The sequence below is a fragment of the Diabrotica undecimpunctata genome, chromosome 6 (assembly GCF_040954645.1).
Source record: "Diabrotica undecimpunctata isolate CICGRU chromosome 6, icDiaUnde3, whole genome shotgun sequence".
Taxonomy (NCBI): domain Eukaryota; kingdom Metazoa; phylum Arthropoda; class Insecta; order Coleoptera; family Chrysomelidae; genus Diabrotica; species Diabrotica undecimpunctata.
The window spans coordinates 68,806,259-68,826,546 of NC_092808.1; the positions used below are offsets into that span (position 1 = coordinate 68,806,259).

The 20,288-nt window shown below is 35.1% G+C and overlaps 1 protein-coding gene across 3 annotated transcripts in view; it reads left to right on the top strand.

The window, feature by feature from the left end:
• Window positions 1–20,288, top strand: part of Rbbp5 (retinoblastoma binding protein 5) — a 372,021-nt gene that overhangs the window by 259,644 nt on the left and 92,089 nt on the right. For all 3 annotated transcript variants that reach the window (XM_072534791.1, XM_072534790.1, XM_072534792.1), the window contains exon 7: window positions 9,779–9,954. In XM_072534791.1, the coding sequence (XP_072390892.1) occupies window positions 9,779–9,954 (176 nt within the window). The remainder of the gene's footprint in view (window positions 1–9,778; window positions 9,955–20,288) is intronic.

Here is a 20,288-nt window from a genome sequence, read left to right on the forward strand (position 1 = left end):
TAAATTACTGAAATAACTGTAGTTTCAATCAATGGATAGATACTTATGATTAATTATTTGAGAATAGAATAAGTCAATCAGGCAATATGATTTTTCAAACTTTAGAAGTGTGTATAGTGGTTATGTGAAGAATTTTACCATTTATGAAATTTATTTTCCTCTTTTTGAAGAACTTCTATAATAATTATTATTTTATTATAAATTTGGACTATTCTATGAAACTGATGGAATATTTTAAATCTTGCAACAGCGGCATTTTTCGCCAAATCTATTGCGCAATCAGCCAGGAGTGGATTCAAAATTGGAACCGTGAAAATGCGAGAGTGAACCTACTGATTCTTTTTAAGCAATATACTGTGGTACGGGTAGTGAAGAGCTCAACACGCTCTTCGGGTAACACCTGTCGATTCTCTCTCTATGAGGAAATGTTGCGGTTTATATAGCGGAGCTTGGTAATTAGTTTTGCCCTTTCTACTGTCGATACATTCCTACTTCATGGGTTGGTTCGCGCGCACGCTGGTTTAACGGTGATGGCTTGGACTCATCGTTACACCCCCTCTTCCTGGAAAAAAAAATTTTGGAACAAAAATTTTTTTATTTTTATTCCTTGCCAGGTACTTGGTTACCCTAAAAAAAAATTTACAATACATCGAAATAAAAAATGTCCGCCCTAAAAAAAAATAAATATCGTCTTCTTAAAAAAAAATCGTCTTCCTCTCTCTTAAAAAAAACGTCTTCCTTCGTGGGGCTTCAATTATTGGTTTTTATCCTCAGCACCCGGTTCGGGAGTCTCAGTCTGTATTTTTTTCCTTTATGCTGCGGCGGAATTAGTGAGAGCAGCGGGATTGACACTGGAATTGACTGGACTTTCTGAATTTTTGTGATGCCCATGGTTGGTTCATCGAAAAGGTTTTTAAATTTGGAAATAGCCTTTATCAGGGGCTCGCAGCCTTTGCCCGGGGTGTTAGGTTTTGATGTGTTCCCCAATGGTGATATTAATTCTGGAACGGTGTATGGTGGCGGCGTAACTGTGCCGTCCATTTCTATGTCACTGTAATATATTTCTAACGTGTCTGACATTATATTTGAAGGTTACTGGTAAACTGTATTAAAATATACTGTCACTACTTGGTGTTGACTGTAAGTGCTTGGACTGATTAAGGAGTAGGGAAATCGGTAAATGCGGGTTTTAGGTCTTTGATATGAGCTGTTATTGTACGGTTTTTATCGTCGTGTTTTAATTTGAATATTACATTAGAACACACTTTTGTTATAGTATATGGGCCTGAAAATTTCGGTGCTAATTTGGCGTTAAAATTTTTGGCGGCATTTGAGAGTTGGTATTCCCTTTTCATGACTTTGTCGTTTATTGTGGGTTTCCACTCTCTTCGTCGTAAGTTGTAGTAATGGCTTTGAGTTGTAAAAGCTTTTGCCAGGTTTGTACGTACTAGTTCGAATGTTTCTCGTAGTTTATGCCATTTTATGTTTTGATCGGTATGTTGTGTGTCGTTTGGGGTTTTTACGACTTTACTTGGAATTTCTAGTTCGTGTCCAAAGTTCAGGAAGGCTGGGGAGAAACCCGTTGAATCGTGTTTAGCTGTATTACATGCGAATAGTAGTTCTGGAAGGCTCGTGTCCCATTTCTTATGGTTATTATCGCAGAACTGAGCTATCATTGTTTTGATTACTCTGTTTGTTCTTTCTACTGGATTATTCTGGGGTGAATATGGCGGAATGTTTCTTTTAGAAATCTGGAATTCGTCTAGCAACTTTCGTACTTCCCTGTTATCGTATGTTCTTGCGTTGTCTGATATTAGCTCTTTGGGTGATCCGAATCTCATAATGATTTTATCTTTTAAGTTCTGACAGACTGATTTTGCCGTTGCTGTTCTGATCGGTATGGCTTCGACCCATTTTGAAAAGGTGTCCTGGAATGTCATTATATATTTGTTTCCTTTGCTGGATGTTGGAAGGGGTCCTATGATGTCGGTTGAAACGGTGTGCCATGGATGTGGCGGAATTTGTGTAGATTGCATGCGGCCTGGGGTTAAGCTTTGTTGCGGCTTAAATTGCTGACAGTTCTTGCAGTTCCTGACGAACTTTGCGGCGTCTTTAAACATCCTTGGCCAGTAGTATTTTCTAGCTAGGCGGGTTATTGTTTTGGCTATTCCTAGATGTCCTGCGGTCGGTTGCTCGTGGTTTTCTGCCAGGAGTTGTTGTCTCTTGTGGTTTGGGATGCATAGTTTCCAGGGGTTGGATACCTCTGTCTCTTTTAAATCGTATTTGTCCCAGAAGTGTCGATAGAGAAGTCCATCTTTGATAGAGTAGTCTGGAAATAGTTGCGGATTTGTCTGGGTTTTATTTAAAGCTTTATTGTACCATTCGTCGGGTTCTACATCTTCTACGTTTATTATGCAAACTAGATCTACTGGTTCTCTAGAGAGCGCGTCGGCCAGGACGTTCTGGGAGCCCTTTCTGTAAATGACATCGAAGTCAAATTGTTGCAGCAGCATTGCCCATCTAGCTATTCTACCTGTAGGGTTTTCCATTGTTTGTAAGTATCGTAGACTTTGATGATCTGTGATAATTGAAAATGGGTATCCTTCGATGTAGGGTTTCATCTTTTCTACACCGAAGATGATCGCTAGTAGTTCTTTTTCTGTCATGCTGTAATTTTTTTCGGCATTTGTTAGGGTTCGACTTGCGTAAGCGATGACTTGTTCCTGTCCTTCGTCGTTTGTTTGTACTAAAGCTACTCCTAAACCGTGGTTCGAAGCGTCCGATTGTAAAAAAAATCTTTTCTGGAAGTCCGGGCAGATCAGTATTGGAGCTTGTGTCAGTAGTAATTTTATTTTGTTAAATGCTTCCTCTTGGTCTCTGTCCCAAGTCCAATGTTGTTTTTTCTTTAGTAGCTTTGTTAAAGGGGCTGTAGTTCGTGAAAAATCTTTTATAAATCTCCTATACCATGAGATGATGCCCAAAAATCGGCGTAGTTGTTTAACGGTTTTTGGCGCGGGATATTCGACTATAGCTTTTGTCTTGTTGTCGTCCACTTTTATTCCCGTTTTGTTTACTACATGGCCTAAATAATTTATCTCTTCTTTGCAGAATTTACATTTGTCTATATTAATTCGTAGTTTGGCCTGCTGTAGTCTGTGAAGTACTTCTTTTAAGTTTTCCATATGTTCCTCGAACGTTTTCCCCAGTACTATTATGTCGTCTAAATAGGCGAATGCATGTGGTTCCATTTCTGGGCCGATTATAGTCTAGTCCTTAGTCCTTTTCCTGGTGCTATGAAAGCGGTCAAGGGTTTGCTTGCTTCGGAAAGTGGTACTTGCCAATATCCATTTTTTAGATCTAACGTGGTAAAATATTTTGCAGATTTTAACTTTTCTAGGATATGATTGATGTACGGTAATGGGTAGGCATCTTTTTCTGAGATGTCGTTGATTTTCCTAAAATCGATGCAAAATCTGTATCCGTTGTTATCCTTCTTTTTTACTAGGACGATGGGGGAACTGTACGGGCTATTAGATTTTTCTATCACGTTCTCTTCTAGCATCTTATCTATCTCATCGTTTATGATCTTCTGCATTGCCGGGTTTCGGGGCCTGTATCTTTGTTTGATCGGTGTATTATGTTTGAGTTTTATTGTATGTTCGGTTAGATGTGTTGTTCCTTTAATTTGTTTAAATTTCTCCAATTCTGTTAGTAACAATTCCTGTAATTGTTTTTTTTTTCGGTATTGTTTAGTGTAGTACTGATGTCGAGCTGCTCTCGTTTCGGACTGTTCGTGAATTCCGGTATGTATGACGGAATATCTTCGGTCTGGTCGTCGGCCGCGGTATCGGTGGGTAGTTCGGTATATCTTCGGTCTGGTTGTCGACCGCGGTATCGGTAGGTAGTCGGTATATTTTCGGTCTGGTCTTCGACCGCGGTATCGGTCGGTAGTCGGTAGGTCGTTTTGTTATATATTTTGCTTCTCTGTTGGAGCGGATATCTTGCGGTTGGTGTTTCGTTGACCCTGGAATTGGTCGGTATTCGGTTATTGTCTGCATTGTACGATCTGGATCCGTGTTCTGTCCTGGTTGGGTATTGTTCTCTCCTTCTTACGCGATTTCTATTTAAGATGTTTGATAAATCAAGGCCCCATCTTGTTATTTCATGCATTCCCAGTACTACTTCTGAAGCTAGGTTTGGTAAAAAATGTAGCTTGGCTTTTCTCCAAACGTTGTCTATGGAACATTTTGCTGTAAAACAGATTTCTATGTTGCTGGTTTTTCCATCTGCCAGCGTGATCCTTAAAGCTTTTCTGTCGCTTTTTGTTCCACATTGTTCCAATATTTTTTTACCTTTTTGTCCTATAAACGAATTTTGGGCTCCTGTGTCTATTAGTGCTCCTAACTTTTTACCGTTGCTGAACGTTATCGTTGTGTGGGGTCGTTGATCTGTATAGTGTGCGTAGCTGGAGGTTGTTAGGGAGGACTCTAAATGCTGACTGGGTTGCCTCCTTCTTGTCCAGTCCTGTTGGAGTTTTCCGGTCGGCTTCTACATTGGCAGTTATTGGAAGTTGTTCCTCGGGTTCCGCAATGGCTGCAGAAGAGTACAGCGATAGCTCTGCAGTTTCTTTTATTGTGGCCTCTGCGGCCGCATCTCCAACAACAAGTCTGTCTGTCGAAATTCTGTATTTTGTTATTACGACTATTTGCCTGTGTCCAGTCACACCTTGTATTGTTTCTGTTATATATTTCTTTTTGGACCATATCATATTCTTCCGCTAGTCTGATGATGTCCTGTGTTGACGATACGTCTTGCCTCTTTATATACAACTTGTATTTCGGGTTCATATTGGTGTATATCCTGTTTAGTTCTTCTTGGTGATTGAATTCACCATGTCTTCTGATCATTGTTTGTATATCAATGATGTAGTCTTTTACACCTTCGTTGTTTCGTTGGAGTCGGTTCCGGATTTGAGCTTCCAGAGATTGCGTGAGAACGGAGGAAACGAAGAAATTGCGGAAATCTTGTTCGAAGTCTTTTAATTCGTTCCAATATTTATTATTGTTTCTGTACCATAGTAATGCTTTCCCGTTTAATGTTTCTGGTAGAGCTTGTAAAACGTGGGTGTCTTGTAGGCCGTAAGCTGTCTGGAGTTCTTTCAACCGTTCTATGAATTCTATTGGGTCTCTTGAACCCAATCAAGTGTAACCCCCATTTGCGTACTATTTCCATCTTTCTTTGTCTGTCTTCCATCTGGTTTTCTTCTATTTCCTCTGGGTTTTGGCCTTTTTGAGTTGGTGCCTTGATGATCGCAACTAATCTCGCTCTTAGCTCGCTGAAATTCCCTTCCGTCGGCTGTTCTCTGTTTGTTAATTCGGCTATAAGTTCGTCTTTCGACGAACCTTCGACGTTTCCGGAGCGTCTGTCATTTTTGAACTGTGAATCACCCTGTATTTGATTAAAATTTGAAATGTAGTACTGTCTCATGAAAATAAAATTCGGAATTCGGTCGGTATTATTGTTTAAAACGTATTTTTCTGCTCGGGCGCCATTTGTGATGTCCTCTTGTGGGAGTCACTATCCGGGTAGCTTTTAGACAGTCAGAGACAGAGTTCAAAATAAAAATAAAACTTTATTGTCTTCCTTAAATTAAATTGACAAAAATCTTATGTACATATTTACAATTTGGTTTAGTCTTCTCAGTACCTGGCCTATTTATTCAAATTAAGTTTGACCTTGTCATATGAAACTAGTCTTATCGGCAAGCGAGTGTGTATTTGAAATTTTACGGGAACGTTGTATCGATTTAATAACAGCGGACGATAGGTACAAAGAAAGGAAAGGAACTCAACACGTCCCTTAAGTGATTCGGGTTAATAGGACACTCCTCGACAGTCTCAACACGACTGCTTCAGAGTACGGGTAGTGAAGAGCTCAACACGCTCTTCGGGTAACGGCGGTATGGGACGGAACAACTTGTGAACTCAACACGTCCATAAGCCGGGGTAGGGAAGAAGAGAACCTTCAGTCAACACCTGTCGATTCTCTCTCTATGAGGAAATGTTGCGGTTTATATAGCGGAGCTTGGTAATTAGTTTTGCCCTTTCTACTGTCGATACATTCCTACTTCATGGGTTGGTTCGCGCGCACGCTGGTTTAACGGTGATGGCTTGGACTCATCGTTACAATTGCATTTCTCACAATACCAGCCCATACGTTCGTTTTTATTTCGCATTTTGAATCACCTTGTATATGTTAAAACACCGAAATATTTTTGCGTCGTTGGGATTGATAATATAAACATTTCTGTGGTTTAGTCCGGATTTTCTTCAAATTCGTTATTGTTTTCTACGATGAATCGTTAAAGTGGTCAGTTCATTGTTTAGTCCGGATTTTTCTTTTTTTAATTCGTTATTGTTGTTTATAATTTGTTTTTGTCATGGAAATATAGTGTAAAGTTATTTACTCGACGATGGATCGCGGAAGCAGTTAGTTATTGTTTGAGTCCGGATTGGAGCTGAAGTAATTGGCCATTTGACAACTAAGAGGATTAGACATTCTAAATTCTAATGTTTTTATACACATTTTGTGGTAATAAAGTCTTTGATGCAATATCGAGTGTATTATTTTGTGGGATAACCCATTCACTATCTAAAAACATTTTAAATTCAAACTGGACCAACCCAGATTAAAAAGTCGAATATAGCATATATATATCATACCGATATATCATGACATGCCAGGTAATGTCATAATATTTTTGTTTATTTTTGCTATTTAAATTCACACTTCAGATTTATCTAGTTATAAAGGTATTCCATACCATTCTAGAAACAATTGTTTAAAACCTAATTTGTCTAAATTTACATTTTTGATTTCGCTATTTACATTGTTTGATTTATGTCTATTTTTCTAATATGTCGGCATTCTATATTAACTTTTACTTGGTTGAACTTTTAAGAAATACAAATTGTTAATTTGTAGCAATTATTTATTTATTCTCTCATAATCTTCCTTTCTTTTGGGAAATAATAAGATAATTCTAATAGGAATGTCGAGCGACCGTATTAGGTAAATGTGTTTGTTTCTCTTTCTTTTTGACTTTATTTATATTGTAACGAAATAGCCCATCTCCGATACGTCATAATTTTTAGAAGGATGAATCTAGAAAACGTAAGAATCGGCATGTCAATAGCGCCCGTCTTTCGGACTGGTGATTTCGGTGAGACGAATTAGAGGTGGGAATGTTCTAGAACATAGTAACTTTGTTATATATATATATATATATATATATATATATATATATCTTTAAGGTATATGACCGTTTAATTTAATATAAAAAAATGTGCACTCGTAAGTGAATGGGATGTTATCGGTCTGGAGATAAAAAAGACAAGAGTTGTGCTACTTTATCTATTTATTGAAGACGTTTCGCCTATTGTTCAATAAGCATCATCAGTTCATCTAAAAGAGTGTTATTAGCGATACATCTAATATGAAAAAACAATTAAGTAAATGATCTTACCTTTAAAAGATCTGTAGCATTACAATGTTGTTATTGCAAAGAAACATCAAAAAATTAATATAATAAATATAACAGCAAAAAATATAGAAACACAGAACGCTGGAAGATTCCCAATTTAACTAATTTGTTTTAAATTTCACTTTTGAAAACATTGATTGATTAAATCTATCAAAAAATATAATTGTCAATTTTGAATTGTTATATAAACAACGGCACGGCTAGGGTTCTTGACTGTTATGATCATATCATGAAAATGAAGTATTTGAAAGCTCGACTGTCAGAAATGACAATCAGCTGGTGAGATTGAAGGAAAAGTTTTATAGATGTCAACATAAACGTTATGATATAATAAAAGAAGTTGAAGAAGAAAACAATAATTAAAAGTAGAATACGGAAGAATCAATTTTGTAGTATTAGTGCATGGTAAATTTGGCTTAAGTTGCTGATATCAGTTCTCTTATTTAATGCATTAGGTTGTTTCAAAATATGACACATCTCCATAAATTGTCTCTTATTAAGGTTACGTTCTCTACAGGGAATTCTAACATCATCAAAATTAACAGTATGTTTGGTGTTGATTGCATGTTCTGCAAGGGCACAAGTATGTTTAGAAAGTTTAATGTCACTACGATGTGAAGTAAGGCGTCCTTTAAGGGAACGGCCAGTCTGACCAATATAACATGCATCACATTCAGAACAGGGTATGTGATAGACTACATTCACTTGTACCAAAAAGGAAAGAGGTGTTTTAATTTTAGAAAACAAGTTCCTGACAGTCTTAGCATTATTGATAGCAATCTTAACCGGGATATTGTTCTGTTTGTACAATTTAATAAGCTTTTCAGTAACATATGGGAAATTTATATTTTCACTACCCTATTTGCAGGAAAGTGAAACTCTTTGTTCTTTATCTAGCTTTCGCAAAATTTATTTGCTTCTTCAGGATATGCTAAAATATGGTATCAGTAAATACAATGAAATTAAAATTAAATAGCATTGTATAAAACTAGTATAAAAACTTACAACATGAGGTTAATCCATTAAATTTTCAAATTTACAAAACATTAAAACTTAACTTATCTAGTTATGTAAGTACAATATTTTAATTTTACTTACATAACTAGATAATTTTAATAAGTCAAGTTTTAATGTTTTGTAAATTTGAAAATTTAATGGATTAACCTCATGTTGTAAGTTTTTATACTAGTTTTATACAATGTTATTTAATTTTAATTTCATTGTATTTACTGATACCATATTTTAGCATATCCTGAAGAAGCAAATAAATTTTGCGAAAGCTAGATAAAGAACAAAGAGTTTCACTTCCCTGTCCTATTAATGACTGCAACCCCAAAATAAAACTTTATTATATATATATATATATATATATATATATATATATATATATATATATATATATATATATATATATATATATATATATGTAACATTGTTAGGAGTGAGTTTGAGTAGTTAAGATACTACCGAACTGTAAACTTATAAATAAATATATTTATATAAATTCGAACCGCTCGTTTTATTTAATCTAGCTACAATATTAATTTTGGTTTTTAGAGAGGTTTAGCATATTTGTCATTCTTTTAGAAGCTTTCTTAAACCAATCTTCTCATATGTTAAGTGTCAAGTTTTCCTGTTCCCTCTTAAAAGGACAAGGTGGGCTCTTTATTTTTTCCCTTTTTTAGTACCAAATTTTGTCATTTCCGTTGGTACGTTTTAATTCCCAATTTTTTGGGAATTGGGCTCCTAAAACACATGAGCGCCGATTTGCAAGATGAACATACTTGCCTTGGAATTCTCTTTTTTTTTTAACCCCCCAATATCCCTTCCGGGCAAGGTGGGTTACAATATATTATAAAATAATTAATTATGCTATAATATATTTATATTATAAAAAATGGAAATCATATTGCCTTAATCGCTGGCAAAACATTTTACAACAATCTAAGAAATGAAATAATCAAACAAGCTTGTTACGACATAAAGGAATCGATCCTGCAGAGAAAAAACAATTTTATGATCATATAAACGGAATGGAGAAAATATAATTCAAATTGCTCAACAACCACAGAAAAAATACACTACATTCCATATTAGGCAAACGTCTGCACAAACAATAAACAGTAAATTATTATAGAACTGTTGGATTTTGTAATTTATTATTTGTTTCGTAGTTATATTATTAGTACACTTTTTGCATATGTTCCAGTTAATTCTGCTCCAATTATGTTCTAGGTGTTGTAAGTGTTTGGGCTCAAAATCAAGTAGAAAATTGGTCAGCGTTTGCTCCTGATTTCAAAGAATTAGATGAAAATGTTGAATATGAAGAACGAGAAGGTGAATTTGACATAGAAGATGAGGATAAATCAGTGGCAAGTGGGGGTGATGACAAGGAAGATACGGATTTAGAGGTACATTTTTTCTGTAACTACTTTTTGGAATCGGGATTAAAGAGATTAAAAATAAAAATAGAAACATATGGTCCGCGAGTGATATTAGCGTCAAATATAAAAATCTATTGATATTCCTTTAATATAAAAAAATTGTAGTGGAATTGTTGTTATATTGTGAAATAAACTTAATTGTATTTTGAACCTCAATATAAAGCAATAAATGTGAGAGTTAAAAGAAGTGCTAGAAGAGTGCAACGGGTAGCTCTTTTAGACATCAGACTCAGTAAAAAAATTAGGTTTACTTAAAATAAAAATATATCTGGAACAAATAAATAACAAAATAAAGTTATATCAAGACAATAAAAATCAACTACCAATCCTACTGTTTAATACCTACAAAAAATAAAATACAATTAATGTCATAAAATTGAAACTGCAATTACGGTGTGCTAATACACTCGCAGCGAAGAAATGAACGGACGGGAGTTATAGTCGTTGACCCCATAAGTCAATACCCTAAATTCGATGCGTCAGCACCTGAACTATGATCGACTTGAATATAAAAGTGCAACTTGTGAATTATTGTTTTATTTTCAAATGTGTAATGTATTTCATTTTAATTAATTATTATTCAGTCTGATTTGAACCTTTGTACAGTGAAGCCTCATTTTAATATCGTAACTTTTAAGAAAGTAATAGAGTTCTCTCGCATTTATAAATTAAATAATTATTTTTAAAAAATCATCCCTGAAGGGCAGAAACTATTAGTGGCGCAGTCTTAGTGGATTTTTCGTAGAATTCCATTGCGGATATTCGTGAGTTTTAACTCTTTGACGAAAAAAGAACCGGTTTTCGTTTTTCACTAACTTTTCTAACTGTCAGTGATTTTGGGCTCCATCAGGACATCCAGAATTTCCAGGGACATCAAGCAGAAGTACATAAATGTGGTAAGCTAATAATTTTTATTCATATTCAGACTCCTCTTTGCCTATTAAATCCTTTTGTGAAAATAATAGTCAAGAGTACGTATTAGTTACTTATTATTTTTGACTGATAAGAAGATAATTAAGAAAGAAAAATAGTAAATAAAAAAAAATGACTTCACCAAGTACTTCAAATGCTACTATTATTGTACCTAAGTTAGATATCGCAAATTTAGCCATTATTCCTCGTTTTGATGGCAATATCAATAAACTTTATAGATTTATAAATGCTACTGAATCAATCTTACAACATTATTTTGATACAACTAATCCTAATAGCTTTCAAAATTGTTGTATATGAACGGTATATTAAACAAATTAGAAGGAAGAGCTGAAGAAATAATTGCGATTAGCGGCAATACTGATTGGGATGGTATAAAAAATACATTTATTTTAAATTTTGCTGATCAAAGAGACAAAAATTGTCTAAATAAGGATCTAGTTAATCGTAAACAAAAGCCAATCGAAACACCTATCAATTTCATGAAAAGGTGCTAGATTTATTAAATTAAATGTAACTATATAGATTTACACCATCTTGGTCAGGAACGAATATACAAACGAGATTTCTTTAACAAGCAAGCATTGAAAACATTTTTAGCAGGTTTAAGAGAACCTTTAGGACCTATAATTCGGGTAATGAGACCACAATCTATCCAGCAAGCTATACAATTCATTAAAGAAGAAGATAATAATTAAATATCAAAAAAGTCAAAATTTTAATAATAATAATAATAAGTAACAAATATTCTAGAAAACCAAACTATAACTTTCATTTAAATTCCCAAATAAATTCTCGCAATGATAGACATTTTCAATCTTCACAATCACATCAGTATCATAGAAACACTCCCCAAAACTATCAGTATAATGTCCAAGTGACTGGTAGATACAGGTTCCTCTAAATCCTTTTTAAATCCCGAAAAAGCTAACGTTTTCTACAAAAATTATATCTTTTATGGACTCTTTATTGTTTCCGCAGTATTTCAAAGTACAAAGAAGGACTTTTGTGCAGAACTCCCCATTTTTTCAGAATTTAATCACGAAGATAAGATTAAGTTTCATCTTTTTGATTTTCATAGAAGTTTCGATGGTCTTTTGGGACTAGATAATATAAAATATCTTAATGCTAAGTTAGATTTCGTAAATTCCCAATTAATTACTCCATATTCTAGTATACCTATAACATACTATAAATCTGACCTAAAAATAATCTTCAAACAAAAATTAGACCGATTGTAGTGTAGCCAAAATTCCAGTTTCTCAAAAATCAGGATGTATATCTATCCCTGACCAAATTATTCAAAAATGTGAAATCCCTGCATGTCTCTCGAACGCAATAGACGGTTTTGCTCTAGTCGAAATCTATAACCGAACCCAAAATGTCAAATTTTTGTCACTTTAGATGCTCCAATTGATACTGTTCCTTTTGACGAAAATTGTCATGAATTATTCCATGCAGACATAGTGCCTGCTGACGAAATCGAAAAATTTAATATTGAAAATTTAATCCGTACATCTCATATGAACTCTGAAGAAAAACAAAATATTCTAAAAATTTGTAATAAATATTCTAATCTTTTCCATAGCGAGGATAAACCTCTTACATTTACAAATAGAGTTAAGCATTTTATAAAAACTATATGGAGAATTGTCGTAGATTATAGGAAACTGAACAAGAAAACAATTCCAGAAAAATACCCATTACCAAATATTATCGATACTGTTATATTTTTATTAATCTAATTTATTGTCTTTATTTATTATCAAAGGTTCTATTATTGATAACACTTACAAATTTATTAAAGTCTTTATTAAAATATTCACTAATTTATCACAATATTTATTTATATTTATTTCCGCGTACAATTATATCTCGATCTAAAAACTCGAATTCATGTTCAAAAACTAACTGTTATTCAAAAACTTTCGTCTTTGTATATAAAGCACCGTTAATCTAGAATCTCGTCGAAGGATGTCGACCTTCCTGACCCTTGGCGAAAAGACTGGAAGGTCACGCCATACTGGTTTTCTAGCCGAGGGAGACCCGTGGATCTTCTTACTAGAAAATACTCGAATGAATAAGGATATTAGTAATAAATATGTTTACAGTTTTGAGTCGTATGATGCGTCATTATCTATCGTAACATTGCCCCCCTCTTAAAAGATGGTTCCTCCTGGAACCTTGTCGGGACTGGAACTGGAACGGTATGCTGGTATCGGCAACTGGACCCTCTTTTACAACTTCCAGTTGTATAAAAATGACAAGGGACGGTTTTCTCTCCGCACCAGTAACTATGCGGATTGCAACAGACTAACACCTGGACTTCGGTGTCTTTAAAGATCTCCTCCACCATACTTCGGATAACCCTCCAATCGAATTGGCGGCACTCTAACTTTGGCATGGCTAACTTTTTCACGTCGGACTCTAGTATGTGCTCTCTCAATTGAAGTAAGGCTTCCCATACATCTCGGTAGGTAGGTTGGTCACGAGCAGTGTCTTTTGTTACCAGGTAGAAAAGATAACGTGATGCATCTTGGAGTTTCAAGGCTTTTCCGGGAGCTGGCACTTGGCATTGAAGTTCTGCAACTCGACCGAACTTCCTTCTAAATACGGATGCCAACCCCAGTCTCGCTGATGATCGGACACCATCTTTGTCAAATACTTGCCAACTGTCCTATTCATCCGTTCTAAAATACCATCCGATTGCGAATGATATGCTGTAGTTCTTGTTTATTTCATGCCTAGTCTATCACATATTCCTTGTAATAGATCGCTTTCGAAGTTCCTTCCTTGGTCACTATGGATCTCCAAAGGCACTTCAAATCGACTGATATATTCTTGGATCAACTTATCTGCAACGGTAGCGGCGTTTTGGTCTGGAAGTGCGTAAATCTCGACCCACTTAGTGAAGTAATCTATTACTACCAACATGTACTTGCCTCCATTTTCACTTTCTGGAAATGGCCCAGCGATATCCAAAACTATTCTTTCAAACGGGCTTCCAACATTATATTGTCTCATAGGAGCTCTCCTTTTTCGGTAAGGCCCGTTACTCGTAGCACAAATAGTAAGTTTCTTACACCAGTCTTTTACGTCGTCGGAACTGTTCATCCAATAAAACCGTTCCCGAATTCGCTGAAGGGTTTTCTTTACACCAAAATGCCCTCCTGATGGACTGTCGTGTAACTGATGAAGTGCTTCGGCTATTCTGCTCTTTGGGATCACCAACTGTCTTCTCTTCTCTGAACCGTCATCATTTGCCAGTACTTGTTTGAGCAAGACATCTTCCATGATAAATGAGTCCCACTGGGCCTAATACGTCTTAACTACTGAGCATAGGTTTGATATTTCTTGTCAAGGTGGTTGACGGTTTTCCTCTTTCCATTTTCGAATTTTCTGTATAACTGGATCTCTTTCCTTTCCTTCCCTGATCTTAATAGGCGTGCAGTCGTCGTTGACCATAGTTGTTCTTAGCACTGCTGCTTCCTTGGATTCCGTTTTGTTGCAGTGGGAACACTCTGCTGGGCATGGCCTTCTGGAAAGAGAATCAGCGTTTCTGTGGCTAACTCCGGCTTGGTGCTCAATCTTGAAATCGTATTCTTGGAGTCATTCGATCCATCTGTCTATCTGACACTCTGGATTCTTAAACTGCATCAACCACTTAAGGGCGGCATGGTCGGTTCGGATTAAAAACTTCCTTCCATGGAGGTATTGATAGAAGTGCTCTACCGATTTCACTACTGCTAGAAGTTCTCCTCTGAGATAGCACTCCTCCAATTCCCACATTACTTGCATCTGTATCTAAGATGAACTCTCCTTCTGGCAGTGGATACCATAAAATTGGTGCTGTGATTAAATGCTTTTTCAAGGTCTCAAAGGCATTTTGGTAGTCTGTATCCCAGTGGTAATCTCTTGCTTCCTCTGTAAGTCGCGTTAATGGCTTGACAATATCTGCAAACTTCTTAATAAACCTCCGGTAGTAAGTACATAGTCCAAGAAAACTTCACACTTGATGTTTGTCAGTTTTTTCTGGCTATTCCTTAATGGAATCGATTTTTCCCTTATCCACAGACACTCCTTCTTTACTGACTATAATACCCGGATAATTGACTTTACTTTTGATGTTTAACATCAATTTGGCAGCTTTAAGTCGATTTATATCGTTTTCTAAATTCTTCAGATGATCTTCAAATGTCTCCCCCAAGACGATTATGTCATCTAGATAAACCCGGCATGATTTCCAAGATAATTCTCTCAACACATTTTCCATAAGCCTCTCAAATGTCGCAGGAGCATTACAGAGTCCAAATGGCATAACGTTGAATTGCCACAATCCAGATCCTGTGGTGAAGGCTGTCTTCTCTTTATCTACTGGGTCCATTTCTACCTGCCAGTATCCAGACTTCAAATCCAAAGTAGAAAACAATTTACTTCCAGCCAATGTGTCCAATGTATCGTCAATCCGAGGCAGAGAATAACTGTCTTTCTTGGTAACGTTGTTCAGCAAACGATAATCCACACAGAATCTCGTCGTTTCGTCTTTCTTCTTAACCAGGACCACCGGAGAGGCCCATGGGCTCGTAGAAGGTTCTACCACCCCGTCTTTCTTCATTTCTTGAACAATTGTTTCAGCTTCCTCTCTTTTCGCCTGTGGTAATCGTCGAGCTGTTTGACAAATTGGCTTAGCATTACCAGTATCAATTTTATGCTTAACAACGGTTGTTCTTTCCGTCTGTCGGAAAATTCCCTTAATTTCCTTTTCTCCATCTGATTTAGAGACTGTCTCGCAACTGCAACCATTTGGTCAAATTTGTCGTTGGAATTATCAGATGTTGTCGCCTAACGGATCATGGATGTCACAGGAACACAAGTTCCTACTTTTGTCTCTTTCTTGATGGTCACTGGGTAGTTTTTGACATTGATAAGTCTCACAGGAATTTCTTTAGCCGAAGTCACCAATTCGTTTCCAATTATAATTCCACGGCCAACCTCGTCGTCATGGTTCCAAGGCTCCATCATAACAGGTGTCCCTTCGTCCACAATTCCCTGTAGCCGCGCTACTATGATTGTTTTACTTCTCGCAGGCACGACTGTATCTTCTTTAATGGCTGCTTGCACAGTGTTGTCATCATGTGGATGAAGAAATACCTCCTCGTTGCCAACTTTGATTACCTTATTCTTAAAATCCAATTGGAATCCATGCATATTCATTACGTCCATTCGTAATATAACATCCTCTTCGATATCAGCAACTATAACAGTATGGACGAACTTTCCTGCTCCAATTCCCAATTGTACCTGGATTTCTCCATGAATGTTGGCATTTTCACCTGTAGCGGTACGAAGTCGCAACCTCGTTGGTAACAATTTCTTACGGATGTTTATAACTGTCGGGCGTATAATGGTTCTGGTCGCTCCGGTATCCACCAACAATGTATGCCTTCTACCATTTATTTCTCCATCTACATATACACTATCTTCACGACATTTCAAAGAAGCTATTAGTATGAGAGACATTTCGTCTTTATATATAAAGCACCGTTAATCTAGAATCTCGTCGAAGGATGTTGAGCTTCCTGACCCTTGGCGAAAAGACTGGAAGGTCACGCCATACTGGTTTTTTAGCCGAGGGAGACCCGTGGATCTTTCTAGAAAATACTCGAATGAATAAGGATATTAGTAATAAATATGTTTACAGTTTTGAGTCATATGATGCGTCATTATCTATCGTAACAATACACTTGATAAATTAAGCAGATGCAACTATTTTAGTACACTTGATCTAGCTAGTGGTTTTCATCAGATCGAGATGCACCCTGACGATATTCCCAAGACAGCTTTCAATGTTGAGAATGGACATTATGAATATGTTCGTATGCCATTTGGACTCAAAAATGCTCCTGCAACTTTTCAGAGAGTTATGGACGATATTCTGCGAGGTCTTCAAGATGACATCTGTTTTGTTTACTTAGACGATATAATTATTTTTTTCTACCTCACTACAAGAGCATATTGTAAATTTAGAAAAAGTTTTTAAACGTTTACAAGCCAATAATTTTAAAATACAACTAGATAAGTGTGAATTTCTAAGAAAAGAAGTAGCCTATCTTGGTCACACTGTAACTACAGAAGGTGTAAAACCAAACCCAGATAAAATTAATGCAATTGTCAAATATCCAATTCCTAAAACACCACGCGAAATAAAAGGATTTTTAGGATTGTTAGGATATTACAAGAGATTTATAAAATATTTTTCAGATTAAATAAACCATTACCGAAATGTTTAAAAAATGATGTTAAGATAGAACACACTCCAGAATTTGTAAAATGTTTCGAAGATTGCAAAAATCTATTAATTAATCAACCTATACTTCAATATCCAGATTTTGATAAAAACTTTATATTAACTACTGATGCAAGTAATGTAGCAGTAGGAGCCGTATTATCTCAACTGGTAAATGGTCAAGACAAACCATTAGCTTATGCCTCGAGTAAACGAGTCCGAACAAAACTACAGTGTTATAGAAAAAGAACTTCTTGCGATAGTATGGGCAACTAAGTATTTTAGGCCTTATCTATTTGGAAGACAGTTTAAAACTATGACAGACCATTAACCTTTACAGTGGCTTATGTCTCTAAAAAAACCAAATTCACGATTAGTGAGATGGCGTTTAAAATTAGAGGAATTTGATTACATAATCAAATACAAGAATGCAGACTCCCTATCTAGAATAGAGATTCATTGTAATAAATTTTTAAAATACATGGAAGAACAAAATAAGACTCCGACAAGGAACGATGGTGATAGCGTTTCGATGGCTGTAAATATCGACGACGACATTAACGAAGAAAACCTAGAACAAGGAAATGACCAAGATAACGACATTGAAGATAACGATGATGATGGAGAAACTGTATATACTAGTATAGAAGATCCAATACTAGGGATGCTCATTTCTGATAAACATCTCAATGTTTTTGATCACCAAATTGAAATTGATTTTGTTTTACATTCAGCTGCTAAACCAAAAATTGAAAAAATATTTCCCAATAGAAAAAGATTTTATATCCAAATTTAAAAAAATAATATCGTAGAAGAAACTATATATATATATATATATATATATATATATATATATATATATATATATATATATTCAAAAATTACATTGACTCAAAATACGAATATGCTGTATACTTCAAAAAGACACCTTTATACCAGAAATATTAGAAACGTTAAAAAATACATTTAAAAATTCTGCCTACAAGTTAATAAAATGTAACAGCATCTTAAAATATTTAGTAGACAAAGATGAACAGCATGAAAAAATAAGGTTATTTCATGAAGGAAAAACCAATCACCGAGGCATTCCAGAAACAGAAACTAGAATCAAACGTACCTACTATTGTCCAGGAATAAAAAAAAGATGTAAGATTTTATAAATAATTGTACTATTTTCTTAGTACTTTCAGCTTTGACAAGTACTGAAACTGTAAGAGCTTTTCTAACCTTCATGACACATCATGGAATTCCTGATCTCGTAACTATGGGTCGAGGCACAGAATTAAAAAACTCTGTTTTACAAGAATTCTTCGACATATATAAAGTAAAAACTCATTATGTTACTACAAATAGTACCCAATCTAAAGGATCTATAGAGAGATTTCATTCCACTCTAATAGAACACCTACGAATAATTAGAAGCAAATCAGATGGAAAAATTGATATCTTAAATCAAATGCCTTATGCTATTTTAGGATATAATAACTCAATACATTCCGTAACTCAACAAAAACCTATTGATATTATAAATGGACACATTAACACTAAACACAAATTTGTTATGAACATAGACCAAAAACTGATTAATAAATATATGAAAAACATAGAGATATGACCAAGAAGATCTTCTTCTTCTTAACATGCCATACACCAAAGTGCGTAGGCGACTATCTCATTACTAGAATTCTGTTCTTTAATAGTCCATTCTTTAATATTCCTTAACCAGGATAATTGTTTGCGGCCGGCTCCTCTCCTACCTTCGATCTTCCCTTGTAGGATTAACTGTGGTATTTCATATTTTGCTCCTCTCAATATGTGCCCTCTCAATCATTATGTCAATTTAGAACCAATTCAAAAAGAAATTAATACCCTAAGACTTTCCTACCAAAATGTAACAGCTGCAATTAACGACGGCCTTAGTAGTCCTTATTATTCCGAATTAGAAAATTTTGATTGTGTCCTTTTCTTCCAGCTACAACTAGCTGAACAAAAACTCCAATCACCTCTTACCTAACTACAGAGCAAAAAGAGGTCTTATAGACGGACTAGGCTCAATTATTAAATGTATTACAGGAAACTTAGATACAGAAGACGCAAAACGTTATGATAGCGCAATAGAAGAACTAAAAAGTGGTTAGTCTTTGTATGTGGGTATATTTTATTTTATAAAAACCCTTAAAAGGGCAACATTAAAAGCACGAACGTTTTCGGAACAACTGTTCCATCATCAGGTTAAAATACCTAAAATAAGTATAAACCATTTAATTACAGCAAACGTGGTTTAAAATTTTGACTAAGGTTAAAAAAAAGCAAAATGGTTATACTTACAGGTTAACATGCCTGAGCCACCAAAATATTTGGGTAAAAACCCTTTAAAATGTAATGTGTTACCAAAGATTGTACATGATGTGAATAATATTATATGATGTTTAATATTTTAATTAAATTTTACTTCAGGTAACATACACCCATGCTTAAGTGAGTTCCAGTGTCCGGAGAGTAAACCTCTTCAAACGGACTTCAGCTGGTAACTGATTGATAAGAAGATACCCATGAACGGTGTCAAAAACAAAATGTCAATGTACCATGAAACAATATTAGTTAAACATAGTATTACTACAGCCAAAAGATTAAAAAACTTTGATGATGTTAAAATGATAACAGCAATCCAGGTGTTGGGATTTAAAAATTTTTTCTATAATTATTTAATATTGGATATAAAAGATGTAAATTACTGGTGTTGTTGAAGGTCATGTTTAAGAGAATGACGTATGCATTAGGCAGCTTATGTTACTCTTTATCGTATGGAGTGTGGTCTAAAAAGTGTAATTTGTGACGAATTAGCTTAAATATATGGAAATGTCCTTTTATGTTGCTTACATCTAGGACAAGGAAAAAATAAATAGTATATATTTGTAGCTAATGTAAGACTTCGTATTTAAATGAAATAGTTTAATACTGCTCGTATCGTAAAAATTTTAATATAAGTGAGTCCAATAGATTGAGAAATGGGATTAAAAATCTTCCGGCTGAAGGAATTAAAGTTATAATATATGTGATTAAATTTAAAAAATTTGAAAAG